Here is a 16,109-nt window from a genome sequence, read left to right as displayed (position 1 = left end):
GAGCTTTCATAAGTACAGTCCCTTGAACCTCACTCCAGACCCCCTGAATCTGAATGTCCAAGTATGCAGCCAGGAAGCAAGTGTCCCCCTACCACTGCCCCACCACCACCCGCCCAGATACACAAGCAATTCTAATGCAAAGCCAGGGCTCAGAACCATAAGGACATTAATTTTAACTCAGCATGATAGAACTTTCCAGAAATGGAAAGGGGTGTCAAGAGAAGCTGACTTAGGGGGAAGCATGGGGTAGCAGGGACTCCTGCCCTAAATGGGGAAAGAGGTGAGGAAGGCTGGCTTTTTAAGTCCCTCACTGCTCAGACAGCCCATGATTCAGTTTGCTGCTCATGGCTTGTGTCTTGCAGGGTGGCAGGCTGGAAGGGGTGAGGACAGGGAAGTGAGATTCATTCCAAGAGAGAAGCCAGACAGAGATGGGAGGGGAACGTCTGTGAGAAGAGGGAAACTCCCTGCCCTGGAGGGGTGGCCACAGAGGGGAGCCACGGAACCCTTCCAGGAGATTGTGATGCCACTGACAGAGCCCTAGCCCAGAGCTAGAGACCTAGCTCTCCACCTCCAGGCTGGGCAGCCCTGGGGACAAAGGTCTTCCTTCCTCTGTGCCTTAGGACCTTCTCTGAGGAATGAATAGAAAAGCACTCCCCAGCAAACAGCAAAGGGAGCGAACGGACACTCTGCAGGACCCTTGCCAGGAGGAATGGGACTCCAATCCCAGGAACACACCAGTTAGCTCCGGGACCCACCGTCCAGAGAGAATTCTGTTGAGGACTAAGGGCAACCATAGCAGTTTGGCATGCCCAGCACCCCCAGTCACCAGCCAACCGGGAAGCAGGGGGGAGGAGGGGGCCCCAAGAGGACAGGGCACTCTAGCACAATAAACTTATCAGTCAAGGGCGACACCCACCACCACAGGCCAAGGGCTGCCATGTGCGGCCATGTGCCAAGCGCTGCCCATGTTTCCTGGGGCAGCAGCTGCGGGGGAGGTCTGCTACATCTCAGTGGAGGTGGGGGAAGTGATAGCCTCATGGTCAAGGACCAGAAAGGGGCGGAGCTGAACCACACCCAGGGGGACTCATACACCCCAGTTATCTCAGCACCACTGAGGACAGTGAGGCTAGGAAGTCTAGGAAGGAAAGTGTTGGGAGGCGGGGAGGCAGGCAGGGGCCACTGAGTCCCTCAGCTGACTTTTCTTCAGATCTGGAGGGATGTTTCTTACGTCCTCTCAGCTGCAGCATGCTTGCGCACCTGCCCTGCCCTGGAGGCCTGAGGTCCTGACATCACAGCTGCCCGACCCTGCTCCCTGAGCTTCTGTCACCACCTCCCCCCACCAACCCCCCAGTGCAAAGTGGTTGGAAGAATTAAATCAAGTCACATATACATAAGCACCAGGCCCACAGCAGGCAGAGAAATGCTGGTCCTCTTCCATCCCCTCCCTTCTCCCACCCCTGTCCAGAGTGCCCAGTGTCAATGCCTCCTCCACCAGAAAGTCCTCCCGGACCCATTCCTGCCGCCACGATCATCTTAAGCTCTCAAACCTCATTCCCCTTTCCTGCCCCTCTTGCAAGGCCACCATATGTTACTGGCATCCCTGCCCGAGCTGAACTCAAGCCTCGCTGTGACCTGGTGCTCTGGGGGACAGCATCAGGCTAGAAGGCCCAAGGGACCACCGCTCTGTGCCCTGCTGCAGGTGCCCTGGACACACCAATGGTGGGGTGGGGGCAGAGCTGTGGCACACAGGGTTACAACTCTGCCCAGAGCAGCCACCATCACCATCACCACGCAGGCCACCTTGGACCCTTGCCTCCTCTGCCTTTGCTGCCCTAGAGCTGGCTGTAGTGCTAGGGATGAAACTTGACAACACCGCCCGAGCCAGAAGCACAGGACTGCGGCCTGAGCCCTGGATGGGGCATCAGGGGGCCCATGCTCTAGCCTCAGTTCTGCCCAGGCACCCAAGGGGCAGTCTCATCCCCTGTCTGGGCCTCAGTCTGCCCATCTGTACAAAGGGCAGTCTCCCATATACCTCTGGACAGAAAGAGGAGAACTTTATGCACTACCCCCTGCACTAAGGGACTACGGTTCCATTCTGCCCCACCCAAACCTCTGTCACTAAAAGTCTATAATCTATAGCCTCCGCCTCATTCCCCTGCTTTCTTTTATCAGAGATGAGTCTGCAGAATGTGCCAGCCCGGTCGAGGAGATTTCTGGGCTTATGTGTTCAATGACTCAGACCCTGCTGGCTGTTTTCATTAAAATAGGCTCCTGCTGCCCCCACCGTCTGACTCAGTACTTTCAAAACCACTTCCTCGTCTGGGCCACAGAGTACATTCCCAGGAGGGAGGAGGCCCCAGTCACTGCGAGGACTGCACCTTCCCATGAGAGCAGAGGGGAGCTCCTGGGAAGGCTCTGCGTGTCCCAGGAGAGGGGGCCCTGCCTTCTTTCTCAGAGCCCAGAGCCTGGAACAAATGTGATGCCAGCCACCATTTAGGGCCACTTCCCTCGTGCCTGATGCCAGGCCCTGACCCTGCACTGCTTCCTCTGACCCTCCTAACACGTCCTTGAGACGGGACTCTGAATAGCATTTTATGGAAGAGGAGCAGAGGCCCAGAGAAGCTGAGTACGCTACCTAAGCTCACAGAGCTGGGAGGCGTGAGAGCACAACATTTGCCTTTGGACAGTACTCTTGTGGCCATGGCACATGGTGGCCAAGAGATACGGACATTCCAGGGCACCGGGGCTGTGGCCAAATACCCTGGGCCAGGACTTTCCTGACCTCCCCAGGTAAGCCCACAATTAAAGCCACAGATCTGAGAACAGAGATGTTAGGCCCAGGCACGCTCCATTGACTCTGGGCCTCGAAGAGCTGGCGGAGAAGGTACGGCGTGGCTTGAGTACTCACCGGCGCTTGAGTGTAGGTGACCGCTTCCAAGATCTCAGCGACTCCCTCTGTCTCCTGAAGCCCACTGGCCTCTCCTGACGCCTGTGTGGAGACAAAGGATACCAGCAGAGGGCAAGTCACAGACGGTCACTCCTTTGGAGAAACTGTGCACGTGTGTGTGTGTGTGTGTGTGTGTGTGTATGTGTGTGTGAGAGAGAAAGAGAGAAAGAGACGGACAGAGAGAGGAATCGAGAGCAAGCACATATACAGTCGCTATTCTTTCCGCTGTTCCTTCCCTATTTTATTGCTCACACGGACAAAAACCTAGTCAATATACAGTCTAATATACCTCCTTTCATTTTGTCCAGGTCCCTTCAACCTCTGCCAAAGGGACTCCCACTTGCATGGCTGTCACGCGAATGTTACGCTGGAGAACCTTGACATTTGCAGAATGTCTGCCTATTGCTACTTTGTCTTCATAATGAGCCGCCTGATGTCAGCCAGGGAGCCTGAGGGCCATCATTTTGTAACGAATACCCTATTCTTGGACTCGCGGGCAGCTTCTACTTTTCCGGTACCAAAAGCAACGCAGAGAGTAGGGAATGCATAGACATAAGGGTTCCCTTCTCCCAGTTTCCCAGGAATGTCAGGCCAGGATCATGGCCTCAGGGAGAGCCAACCTTACAGAGCCAAATTCCACCTCTGAAGGGTTTCCCCACTAAATGGGCAGCATTTTTTTCTAAATGCATGAAATCAACTTTTGCTTTGCTTTGGGGTTGACACCCCCCAAAGAGAAACAGAGGTTCTAGGAATATGGCACGCTGTGCTCACTTCTGACTTTTTGCATCAAGCTGAGGCTTCTGCCCGAAACACCTTTTCTTTCTCATCCGACGGATACTTGCTTGTCATTGGTCAGGTATCAGCTCCTCCCTTGCCTACTCTGGTCCCTCTTCTTTCACCTTCGTGCCCCCCACCCAACCCAGAGAGCTTGGGTTTGAGGTCCACGCAGGTTCTAGTCACCCCGTGGTTCTGTCACTGCCTCTGGGCGCGGAAGTCCGCATGAGCAGCTTGAGGACGGAGACGGCTGCCAGCGCATCTCGGTATTTCCAGCATCCCCCAGGACTGTCACCTAGCAGGGACTCAGTAGCTCCTGGGGGAAGGGAGGGAGGCAGAAGGGAAGGAGGGCACGGAAGGACCCATCTTTTCCCTGCCTACCACTCCATCCTCAACTTAGGAACGGATTCATCTGCCAAGCATAAAAGCTAAATTTAGGCTCATTTTTATAGGAATTTACACTCATGTCTTAGAGTTTAGAATCCTGACACCCTTTCTTGGCAGGAAGTCTGGAAACCAGGCCACGGACTGCCACAGCCACCGGGGAACCCAACACCTTAGAAGAAACGCAACCCACCCCCAACCCCCCACCCCCCACAAAAGAGATGGCTGAAGCTCTTAAAAAAAAGAAAGCCGAAAAGCCCAAAATAGGACTTGAGGCAGCGCTTGACAAATTGAGGGATTTTAGAGACTCGGTGACGTTGGGGAAGAGGAATTGCCTGGGCGTCCAGCCCTTCCTGGCCGACCGGAGGCTAGGGGTGGGGGGCAGTGGGGGATGGGGGCTCACCGAGGACTCTTCAGACTCACACAGCTCCTCAGGGATCCTGGGGTCAGGGTGGACGGTGAGCTGCTGTATGGAGCCCTGGGGGGAGAGCACAGGGTCAGAAGCCACCACCTGCTCATCCACGGCACGACCACGAGTGGCAAGCATGACTGTTCTTGCAACGGAGCCCAGGCCACCAAGCGAGAAGACAGGCGTGAGAATGCACTGCCTGCGGCCATGACAGTGGAACAAGCCACCTCTTGGCCCACCCTCATTTGGGGGCGGGGGTTCCGCTTGGGCCAATGTAAAATGAGCTCCGCTAGCTGGAGAAGCCCCTGAAGGGTACTGTGTTCAAGGTACAGACTCCCAGCAGCCTCCTACCTGGTCCCAGGTCCCCAGCCTGTCTGTGGCAGGCCCTGGGATGCCCGTCTCCCCTCTTCCAGAAAGGGTCGAAGCTCCTTGGCAGGCAGGCCTCATGGGAAGAAGAGCGGCCAGCCAGCCTCCCGGCCTCCACCCCCACCTCCTCTCTCCACCCCTGACCCCTGACAGTCTGTTCTCCATGATGCTCCCAAAGTGAGTGTGGAAAAACTGTAACTGTAACTTCTTCAGACTCCCTGATGGTCTCCCGCTGTCCTACTGTCCCACTGTCCCGCTGTCCTACAAGTAAACCCAAACTCTGACCCCCGGTACTACCCTGTATCACTCAGCCAAGGGATCAGTAAGCAGGTGTGCTGACTAGATGCGTAACTACTTAGAGATTTTCTTAGAATGGCTTATTCATAAAAGCCTGTTTTGACAGGAAAGTTAATTTTAAACTTAATTTTCTTCTTATTTTTTTCAGAACACATTGTCCAAATGGAGAGAGAAAAGCTACCTCTCCTTCTGGCATTCTAGCTTTCTCCACCTTCACAGAAATTACTTAAATGTACATGACACTCCTCTCCAAAGGTAACCAAAAAAAAAATTTCTGAATAAATAATAAACCTTCCTCTTTTTATCGTGTCTTAAAATGCACAAAAAGCTTTTACTCAGACCATCCCACTTGAGTCTACCACTCCATGGCGTAGGTTTGCTTATCATCGTGCCCAGATAAGAAGACCCAGAGAGAATCGGAGGATCCACGCTCTAACATCATCAGGCTAAACTGAAAACAGGACTGGAATCTAGGTTTGGGGTCCCAGGACTAGCACTCTTGCCACCGTACACACGTGCCTCTCTGAGGCTTTAAGAACAAAACAGTAAGAACAGTTGCTTGGGTTCACTGCCAGCGTCCGGGGCCTCCCTGATCTGCAGGGCTTGGACTCACGGTGAATCTCTCCAGCCCCGTGGCTCCTGCGTTGCCCACGAAGATTCCTGCACTGGGCTCAAAAGCCAACGGCCGGGAAGACCGCTGGAAGGGGACGTGGCCGTGTTCCTCGCAGTCCATGAGGAGGATCACTTCCTCGCCCTGGACGATCACGGAAAAGCGGCTCCACCTGTGGGTCATCACGGGCACCGGGAAGGCAGCAGCCTCGTGGGACACGTGGGAGCCTGGCTCCGTGTAGTAGAGGATGACCCGCTGGCGGCCGTCCTCCATGCCCGAGAGCCGCAGGCCCAGGTAGATGATCTTCTGGAAGGCATCAGTGATGGCAAAGAGCACGCCACCATTGTCGCTGCTGGGCTTTACCGTGACACTGATGGCAAAGTCCCTGAAGAAGGTGGGTGGGATGAGGGTCCTGGCCGGGCGGCCGACGTTGGCACCAGGCCCGAAGCTGTAGGCTGGGAAGCCACCATAGCCAGTGACGAAGGACACAGATGAGGGCAGCGGGACACCGATGAGCTCCGTGAGGTCCAGGTGGCCCTGGGAAGCCAACTCTGCAGGTGGGGAAACAGAGGCCATGGCTCACACATATATTCTACTAAACTTGGAAATGGGGAAGAAAGAGAAAGTCCCAAGTGAAATGGGATCCCTCAGAAACCTCACTGTAGTTCCTTAATTGCTGGTTTTCAAGCTTTTTCAACAATGACCCACCATAAGAAATGCATTTATATTGCAACCCAACACGCAAGTTACGATAAACATGCACCTGTAACACCGAAACAATGTTTCCTAAAACATTATTACTTTCAATACTCATCAGGCACTCTGATATTTTCCTTTTGGGAATTCTTCACCTCTTTTATTTTATTAAAAGCATGTTGGAGGGGTCCCTGGTTGGCTCAGTTGGTCAAATGTCAGACTCTTGGTTTGGGCTCAGGTCAAGATCTCAACATCATGAGATCGAGTCCCAAGCTGGACCCCATGCTCAGCGGGGAATCTGCTTGAGATTTTCTCCCTCTCCCTCTGTCCACTCCCCTCAAATAAATGAATAGAATCTTTAAAAGCATGCTGGCAACAATCCACTAAATTGATTTCATCACCCACTAAGAAGTCCTGACCTGCAGTTTGGGAAACATTTTTAAGTATGTCCTAGAAAATTCGCAGACTATGTAACGTTCTCCCGTTAACTTACAGATTGTTCCTCATTTCTTTCTGTAAAACAGGGTAGGTTTGTTTTGTTTGTTTTGAATGAGGTCTACTATTGAAGTGCCCCAGGGTATGGGGGAAAACTGGGACAAGGTGAAGTGTTTCCAGGTCTAAGGCAGTTGAAATTCACATCAGCGTCATGATGGACATTCCCTGAGTTCTTCTGTGCAGATCCCAGCTCTAAACTCTTCACATACTTCAGCTCATCTAATCCTCACAACTCTGTACCCTTAGCCTCATTCTACTTCAGGGAAAAGTTAAGATATTTGCCCTGGTTCAAAGCCAGAGTGTCTGACCCCAGAGTCTGAGCTCTTATCTGGCTGAAATCCTAGGGCTCCACTGCGGTGGTCTGGAAAGGCCCTGAGGCTCAGAAGCCTTAATCTGTCCAACACTGATGCTCTGGGAGCAGGCTTTGAGCTGGTTTGCAGTGATGCGCACCCATTCCGAAGGAGATGCCAGGGTCCCAGCAGTGAGAGAGGAAGGCAGGTCTCAGGGACAGGTGGCCAGGACCCCTGCAGACAGGACCCCCTCCCCCCAGAGAGGACAATGGACACACAGGACACCTTGCCCTCAGAAGTGAAGCCAGATCCTGAGGACACAGCCCAAGGAGGAGGCCTGGAGTGAGTGAGGGTCGGAACCAAGCAGGGTACTTAGCCAGAGACCAAGGAGCAGAGCAGACATCTGGTGACCACATGGGCTACGGCCAAAGGCCAGAGGACCCTGAGAGCCCAAGTGACCACAGGGTTTGTGTCCAGAGAAGACCCACGCCATTCAAGGACACTGTGAGTAAAGCCCCATCTGACAAATTGATCCTGCCTTTCAGTCTACCCACTTGCCCGTCTGTGTGGACAACTAATTAGCTGGTGACTCATTTCACTGCCCCACGGCTGTGTGTCCTTCTATGATATGGGCCACACGAAATTGATAAAGGAGGCCATCCGTGTAGCCCTGGTAAATACGGCGGTGACACAATAACCATTCACTACTCTTTCCTTCGATGACATCCACTCAACATGCCCAAGAGGTTGACGGACAGGGGTCATCAACTGCACTGTGCTGACAAGGAGAGGGAGGCCAAGATGGTGGCCTGGACACCCTGCCTCAGTGTTCCCTGAGCTCCCTACACAGAATAAAGTTGACCAGGTTTTTCATACATGATTTTCCTTCGTCCTCACTGCAGGCCCGGGGTCATCTGCCATTTTCCCATCCTACAGATGAAGAACCAGGGCTTGGGAAGATGGAGTCACTCCCTGAGGTGACACGGTAAATGGCACAAGTTTTCAAGCCATGACTGGTCTGACCTCAGGTTGGTTCCCTGCCTCAGTCTCTTCAGACAGGGGTTCCCTCCCAGGGGCTCGGCGGGGAGCTGCACCTCGTCGGCCTGCCATGCCAGTGACCCTTGAGCAGCACGAGGATGCAACTGAACTCTGGGTGACCCAGGAACTCAGACTTCCCTGGAGGATGGGGGAGAGAGAGATGGTGACTCCAGTGGGTCGTCCCAACTGACCTGGGTTGCAAGAGTAATATGTGAACCGGATTTCGAAGACCTCGTTTGGACAAAGGAATGTAAGATATCTCATCAATCACGTGTATATGGATTATAAAAGGAAATGATAATTTGGGGAAATAGTGGGTTAAATAGACTATATTATTTAAATAATTTCTAAAGAATCTGATGAAGAACACGTCTGAGTCCACCCCTCTGCTGGAGACAGTAATGACCCGGGAGAAGCCCTCAGACACTCTCCAGTCCTCTTCCCCTGGCCATGCCTCCGAAGGCAGCCTCTCTGAAGCCCATGGCATGCCTATTCCCATGCATGTCCTTTGTCTGTCTGCTACCTGAGCACAGACTGTGCCACTACTGCGCATGTCTCTAACCCTTGCAGCAGTGTTGGTATACCGTGTGGACTCCTCTGACCCTTTTATAGCCCCCACCCAACATTGTATTTTGAAGGTTGATCTTTGTTGATGCATTTGGCTCTGGATCTTATACTTTCCCAATAGTCCCCTACAGTATCCGTAAGCCGAACAGACTGGCTCACTTTCCTGTTGATGGGAAGGGAGGTTTTCACCGCTATTCAAAACATGACCACCGCGGACTTCTTACCCACATCTCCTGGTGCTTACCTGGTTGGGGGGGGGGCGGTGATTGGATGCTGTGGGGCTAGACACCTACAAATTCACTGCTACAATGGCCTCCGAAGCACCTGTGTTGATTTTTGTTTTGTTTTGTTTTGTTTTGCATTGGGACGTAAGTGATATATAACACTGTATAAGTTTAAGATACACAACATATTGATCTGCTGTATTGCAATATGATTACCCCCAGCTTTAGGTAACACCTCCACCAACATCACGGTAACTATCACTTCTTTTTTGGTGGTAAGAACATTTCCGATGCTGCTGTGCCCACCAGCAGCACACTCTTACCAGCACTCAGGGGGAGGTAGGGAGATGACCCAAGGGAACAGTCTGTGGGGCTTTTCAGCTTTAGCAATAATGTTTATTTCTGAGACTAAGCAATATGTAAAAATATTCATTGTAGTATTGTTTATAAACCACGTCATGGAAAATATTTCACAACATTTTAGCAAAAACAACTACCCATCTTCAACAAAAGAGCAAATCTGATCATGTTGGTGCTCTGCTGAGTAGTCTCCGGCCGCCTAGCCCAGGGCTCTGGGTCTGCAGTCAGCGTGGGGGTTGGGGGACGCCTGCCACCTCCTGGCTTGAGAAGACTTGGTGGTCCAGACCCAGCTGTGTTCCCTGCTCCCCAGCAAGCCCTGATGCAGGCCTGGGCAGGTCTTCCCCCCGAACAGCAAGTGTGCTTCCCTCTGTTGCCCATCCCATCTCACTCCAACCAGTTACCTTGCCAGAAGACCTCCTTCTCATCCTTCAAGACCCAACCCTGGCCTCGCCTCCCCTGAAATCGCTTGTTTCACCTCCTGCACACACACCCTCCTCCCCTCTGGAGGCTGCATTAGACGCCCTCCCAGACCACACTGGGATCGTCCATCATTGCCCTCAGCTCACTGCATGTCACTGCTGGGCCACTTGTCTCTCTCCCCATTAAACTAGGAGGACAGGGACCACACCACTCATCTCTGGGTTCCCAGTATCCAGCCTAGTCCTGACGAATGAATGAACGAACGAATAAATGAACGCAGGACTCAAGTCAACCCCCTCATTTTACAAAGGGGTGAAAGTGAGATTAAAAGAGGGAGGAGACTGCTGGCTAGGAACTCAGAGCTGATTCTCCATCCAATGCTTTTCCTCTCCAGTTTGCAACTTGCATTAAAACAGGAATTAATTTTAAGTATGAGAAACCCCAGAAGGCATACATGAAAAGATTGATAAATCTGGTTAAATTTAACTGCACCGAAATTCTTCGAGTTCTGCATAGCAACAACAAAAATTCCCAAACTGGTGTCAAATAAAATCCCAAACTGGACAAAAATATTTGCTACATTTAGTACAGACAGCAAACTAGTCACCTTAAGTACAAAACAGAAAAGCAACAGCCCCATGGAAAAATGGAAGAAGAACAGGGAAATTCTTTCCACTATTAAAAAAAAAATTAAAATGGTTCTTAAATATATGAAAAGATACTCCACCTCCCTCAGGAGAGACACACAAGTTAAGGCAATGAAAAGACACCCATTTCCCTCTCATATTGGCACACATCAGAACGTCAGATAGTACGCTGTGTCATGGGTTACTGGTGGGACCACAAGCACCGGTATACTGTCAGTGGGAGGCTCTTTGACAATATATATCAAAATTACAAGTGTACACGGGCTCTTTGATCCAGGAATTACACTTCTACGGATTCTCTAACAGATAAAGTCACATATGTGAAATCTAAAGCATGTACGCGAATATTCACTGCAGCATTGTTGAAAATGTTTCTAATTGTCCATCTTTGGGAATGGTTAAATAAATAATCAGCTTTGATATACCATGAAGGCTTTAAATAAATAATAATTTTTAAAAGAGTTGATTCCTTAGGTACTGATATGTAACAATCAACAAGATGTATTAAGTCAAAACAGACCAAAAAAAAAAGTGCAGAACAGAATCACTATGAGTTAGAAATACATATATTAATACATATTTCATATGTATTATATATATAATATATATTACATGTATTATATATATATTTCATATATAGATGATATAAATGTATATGATATATTTTAAAATATATATTAGAATCTCTCTAGAAGGATACGTAAGAAACCGGGACTAGAGATTGTCTCCAGGGAAGGGAGCCGGTGGCGGTGGGGGGTGGGGGGTGGGGGACAAGAGACTTTTCTCTAGACACTCTTTTGTACTTTTAGAAATTTTATACCACATACATGGTGTGAAAGAGACATTTACATATTTTAAAGACATTAACTCCTTCCATCCCCTTTTAGAAATTATAAAACCCTCTCTCCTTGCTTGTCCTCACTCAGATATGGCCTGTCTCTGTATGGAAAGAAAGGGGAGAGAAAGAGTGAAAAGAAAAGAAATGGACCCCCGACTGGGATTTCTTTTCTCCCCTCCAGGTTTAAAGATAAAAGCAAAACAGAACCCACAGCACCCTGCTGACAGCCGGATCCAGTGTGAAGCTCGGCCTCCTGTTCCAATCTCCCCCCTCCTGAGAAGAAGAGGGAAGCCCCTTTCCGATGGGCCACCCCAGCTTTGGAAAAACGTGCCCCTCCATGGGAGTAAATGGGCCGAGCTCTCATTCAGCCAGTGGCTTGCAAACAAGCCACTGTGTCCCCACAGTTTCAGGGACAAGTGGCGGTTCATAGGACCTGGGGCTAAGAGGCAGAGAGGCCAGGAATCCTGCTTAAACCAGCCCAGTGCTGCCATGGCCAGTGCAGCCCAGGCTTCCACGTGGCAATTCTGGGAATCCTGTAGTCCTCAAAGAATCCTGCTTAAAAAAAAAAAAAGAAAGAAAGAAAGAAAGAAAATCACAAATCTCTCCAACCTCCTGGTTTTATAGATAGGAAAATGAATGGCCAGGGATGAAGCTCTGTGACTATAAAGCCACAGCCAGGAAGTAGCAGCTGAGCAGCAGGCAAAGAGGGACAGAGGGGAGGTGTGACTCTGCCCTGCTGTCCCAGCCCCTCCGGGCACTGGTGATGGGTTGGCCATCTGGAGAGTGGGCAGAGGAAGCCACCTGCGGAGGAGAATTCTTGGCATTGAGCAGAGCTGGGTTGGGATCCAGACTTCGCCATTTACCAAGTGGGCAGCCTTTGGGTGGATGACTTAGCGGGGATATGGGGACATTCGGTTCATCTCATGTGTGGGGAGCCAATGAAACGAAGGGTGGGAAGTGCCCATGCTCAGCAAATAGTAGTGATTCGTGTTCTACTTGACTGAAAGGTATAAACTTAGCAGAAAGCAAAGTCTGCAAAGAGGACCCTCCCTAGCCGCCCCCCGCCCTCCTGCCGTCCAGGCCCCAGCTGTGCGAGGGAAGACAAGTGCCTAGGAGCCTGGCCACAAGCCTTGTTTCCACTAGGTTGGCCACAGAGGGAGCCAAGCTGCAATCCGCAGGAAGCCCAGGTCAGCCCAGCTCTGCTCTCAGCAACCCCAACCTCCCTCCAAACTCGGTGTCCCGAGGCACGGCGTGGTGGAGAGTGACCCCTGGCCTGGAGTGACCCATGCTCAGGGCTGCGCCTGGGCCTGCTGGCTCATTTCCCCTTGGCTTCTGCAGGAGGGCCACCTGCTCAGGCGGCCACCAGGGAGGGGAGAGAAGCCAGGGAGCCAAGACAAACAGGCCCAACAACTTGGTCCATAGGCTTGTCCTGGGATGGCTCTGCCCTGGGGGGAAAGTGGGAGGGTGGGGATCACAGCTGGTGGGAAGACATCCCACCATCCTGGGGTGGGGGGGCGGGCTAGATCGGAGAAGGCAGTCTGACAGGGGCTGATCCTGGAACTCTGGAACTCTCTGGCCTCAAGAACCTTGGGGCCCTTCATGGGAAGGGGCCACACTTCTCCACAGATAATAACATCTATTCTCAGAGGACAGCTGTGTAACTTGAGTGAAATTATATATCTAAAATGCTTAGCACACAGGAAGTGCCAGGCTCAGAATCTGAGGCCCCGGAGAAGGTAAGTGAGATCAGGCTCAGGCTCCACATCTAACAAGGACCTCACTGCATGCTCGTCCATCACCTGGAGATCCAAACTCCCTCCCATTCCCACAATGCTAGGTCCACAGGCCCCGGGAGCCCTCCAGGCATGGACATAGCCATGGGGCCATGAGAGAGGCCAGGGATCAGGGGGGTGGGGTAAGGGCAGGAATGCAGGACTCCTCAGTTGAGCCCCAGCTCTGCCACTGACTCCATTTGTGCCCTTGGGCAAGCTTTCTCCATCCCTGACCTCAGTTTCTCCATATGCACATCAAGGAGTTAGACAAGATGGATTTTTGGCGCCATAGCCATATAAACATAGTCTAGGTATCTTCATTGCCTTCCAAATACCTCCTGGTGGTGACTCTGACTTCAGTCTTCATCTCTCGCTTCCTTAATGCATAACAATAGTTTCATCTCCGATGGGGATTTCTCAACCCACTTTTTCAATCCAAGAATTGATAACATTTATAAAGTCCCCACATTCTGCCTATGTGCCACTAGGGATATGATGCTGAATCTAGAATGCAGGCACTCAAGAAACTCATGATCTAGGTGTCTTGGTTAACAGTTATCCATTCATGCTACTTACAAGCTCTAAAGCATTCCACGGCTCCCTAGTGCCTGTAGGATCAAGTCAAAATTCCAGGGAAGACACCCTCTGCTTCATCTCTTCATCTGCCCCCTCACCCCCATCTCTGTCTCTGCTCAAGCTGTTCTTTCTATTCCCATCTTCTCAGAGCCAAATCATCTAAGAAGAGCCCCACCCACCCACTTCCTGCCCTTGCTCATCTGCACTCCAAGACACTGGAGCCCTCCTCCCACCCTATACACAGAGCCACAGCTTCAATCCCTCCTCTAAATACTCAAATCAGGTCTGGGCACAGAGCAGGCACTTAGTGCCGTGGCCTGATGAAAGGGGACAAGTCCTTGGCTCAGGCTCCTGAGCACAGCTCTGGGCGGCCCCTCCCGAGGGCACAGGGAGGAGGCATCAGATGGTTCTAGAGATGGACCAGGCAGAGGAAAATCTGAACAGTCACAGCAGGGTGCAACTTTCCTCCCAGGGGTCCAAAGCCGGTTTCCATGGAAACCAGGGCAGATTCCTAGTGATGAAGAAACAAACAGGGCAGGGTTCAGGTTTTCATTCCACAGAGACGACAGCAACCTGGCCAGAGGAAGTGAAACATAGGAAACTTTCCCTCTTCTCTCCACAGCCACAGACTCCAGGACATCTGGCATCTCTGTTCCCCAGTCAAGCCTTGGTTTCTCCTTCTATGTAATGGGCTGGTTCAGCCCTTCCATCTGTAGGGTGAGGAGGCAGTGCCTAGGGCTAGTCTGGGCTTTGGAGCTTTGCCTCCCTAGGGAACTGTATTTGGCTTCGCAAAGCTCCATCTCACAGATGATCATCTGGGACCTGCGCCCAATGCTCGAGCTTGTTAGCATTTAAGGCCGGAAGGAGCTAAGGAGCGTTCCTCTGGCTCTAGGTCAACTAGGGCTGCAGAGAAGCCAGACAGGGAGGGAGGCTGAGGACACCCCAGGATGGTGCATGGCAGCGGCCCCTGGTGGCCGTAGGCAGAACTGCACCTCCGTGAAACCCAAGGAAGGCTTCCCAGGCTACAGTTGGGAGGGACACATCCCATGCCTGGAGAAACTGGGAGGACAGGGATCGCAACAACACAACCAAAGGTCTGGAGGGTCAAAGGTCTGGGAGGGTCCCCAGAGGGCAGGCTTGAGGTCATACTGGTTTCTGCAGCCAAGTCAGGCTCAAAACTTAGATGCCTACCTCTTATCCTTTTCACTTTTCTTGTTCTGCTTGCCTGGGAAAGCAAAAGGTGGCCCCCACATCTCATTCCCACCTGTGGCTGTGAAGACCCATGGGACACTTTCATCAGCTTAAATGGGACCCAGGATTCCTTCAAGCTGGTTGGTGTATTCCACTGGAGACAGGGCTCAAGGGGTCCAGAGGACCCTATATTCCTGGAGCTAGAGCCAGTAAACTAAGGGAGTACAGGTAAAGTGGGGGTATCTACCCTGGGAGCCCCAGCAGGGCCCCTTTGCACTTGGGCTCTGGGGAGAGAGGAGTTCCTCAATACCTCTTTTGCTCCAGCAGCATAAACTGGGGAGCCTCAGAGAACCAAGTGTCCCTCTCTTGCTCCTTCTCAGGCCATCCTGCCTAGGAGGGAGACGTTCTCGCATCTTCTCAGGACTGCTCTTTCCCTTCCCTTTCCATACCCCTACAGGGACATGGCCCCTGAGGACTCTGGGTTATCAAATCAGACCTCCTGGCCCGTGGCTTCCCTTCCTCTCACTTCCCCCCAGAGACAGGAAACAGAGAGGGCAGCAAGACACAGACTGTAAGCGGGAAGAGCACAGCTCACCACCTGGAGAAGGAGTTTCCTCTACCACATAATGACCAAAAGGCCATGTGCAAGGGTTCTGTGTGCCTATGTCCACTGTTGGGGAGTTAGGTCCCTCTCCTGAGAACCCTGACCACTGCCGGACAGTTTTCAGTCTTCAGACCTCTTTCTCCTGATAGACCAAGGTGGTCTCCCTTAGCTTGCGCCCCGCCGGGCTGAGCCCTTCTCCCCACTCTGGGACCACACACAAGTCGACCTTGACTTTTGCATCATGGCCTCTCAGAAGCAGGGGGTGGGAGGAAGGGCCAGCCTGGGAGGCAGACTGTCACTAGCTCAATGTATGATCTTGAGCAATCCCTTCTCTTCTCTGAGCCTCAGGATGATGTTTCCAGAGGCCCCTGCCAGGTCTGCAAGTCTCCAATCCTGTGTCCTTCTCGTCTGCCACCTATTTTTCCAGTTTCTCTAACCACTCTTCACCGTCCATTCCTCCAGCCCACAGCGTTCAGGCCTGGAAGGAATGACTCCAACAGGGAGCAGGACAAACCCAGCCCTCCCCAACAGACTTCCTCATCTTTGGGCAGCACAGCCTGGCCAGAGGCATGGAGCGCTGTGCCCAGGAAAATGTCACAATTCG

The 16,109-nt window shown here is 52.0% G+C and overlaps 1 protein-coding gene across 1 annotated transcript in view; it reads right to left on the bottom strand.

Moving 5' to 3' along the window:
* Window positions 1-16,109, bottom strand: part of COL15A1 (collagen type XV alpha 1 chain) — a 103,069-nt gene that overhangs the window by 60,604 nt on the left and 26,356 nt on the right. Inside the window, exons 3-5 of the mRNA XM_080820787.1 lie at window positions 5,791-6,338; window positions 4,509-4,583; window positions 2,909-2,989 (exon numbers count right to left, since the gene is read on the bottom strand). Of these exons, the coding sequence (XP_080676913.1) occupies window positions 2,909-2,989; window positions 4,509-4,583; window positions 5,791-6,338 (704 nt within the window). The remainder of the gene's footprint in view (window positions 1-2,908; window positions 2,990-4,508; window positions 4,584-5,790; window positions 6,339-16,109) is intronic.

The sequence above is a fragment of the Martes martes genome (genome assembly GCF_963455335.1).
Source record: "Martes martes genome assembly, chromosome: 12".
NCBI lineage: Eukaryota > Metazoa > Chordata > Mammalia > Carnivora > Mustelidae > Martes > Martes martes.
The sequence above is the reverse complement of the archived record's forward strand: the minus strand, read 5'-3'. Positions and strand labels throughout refer to the sequence as shown.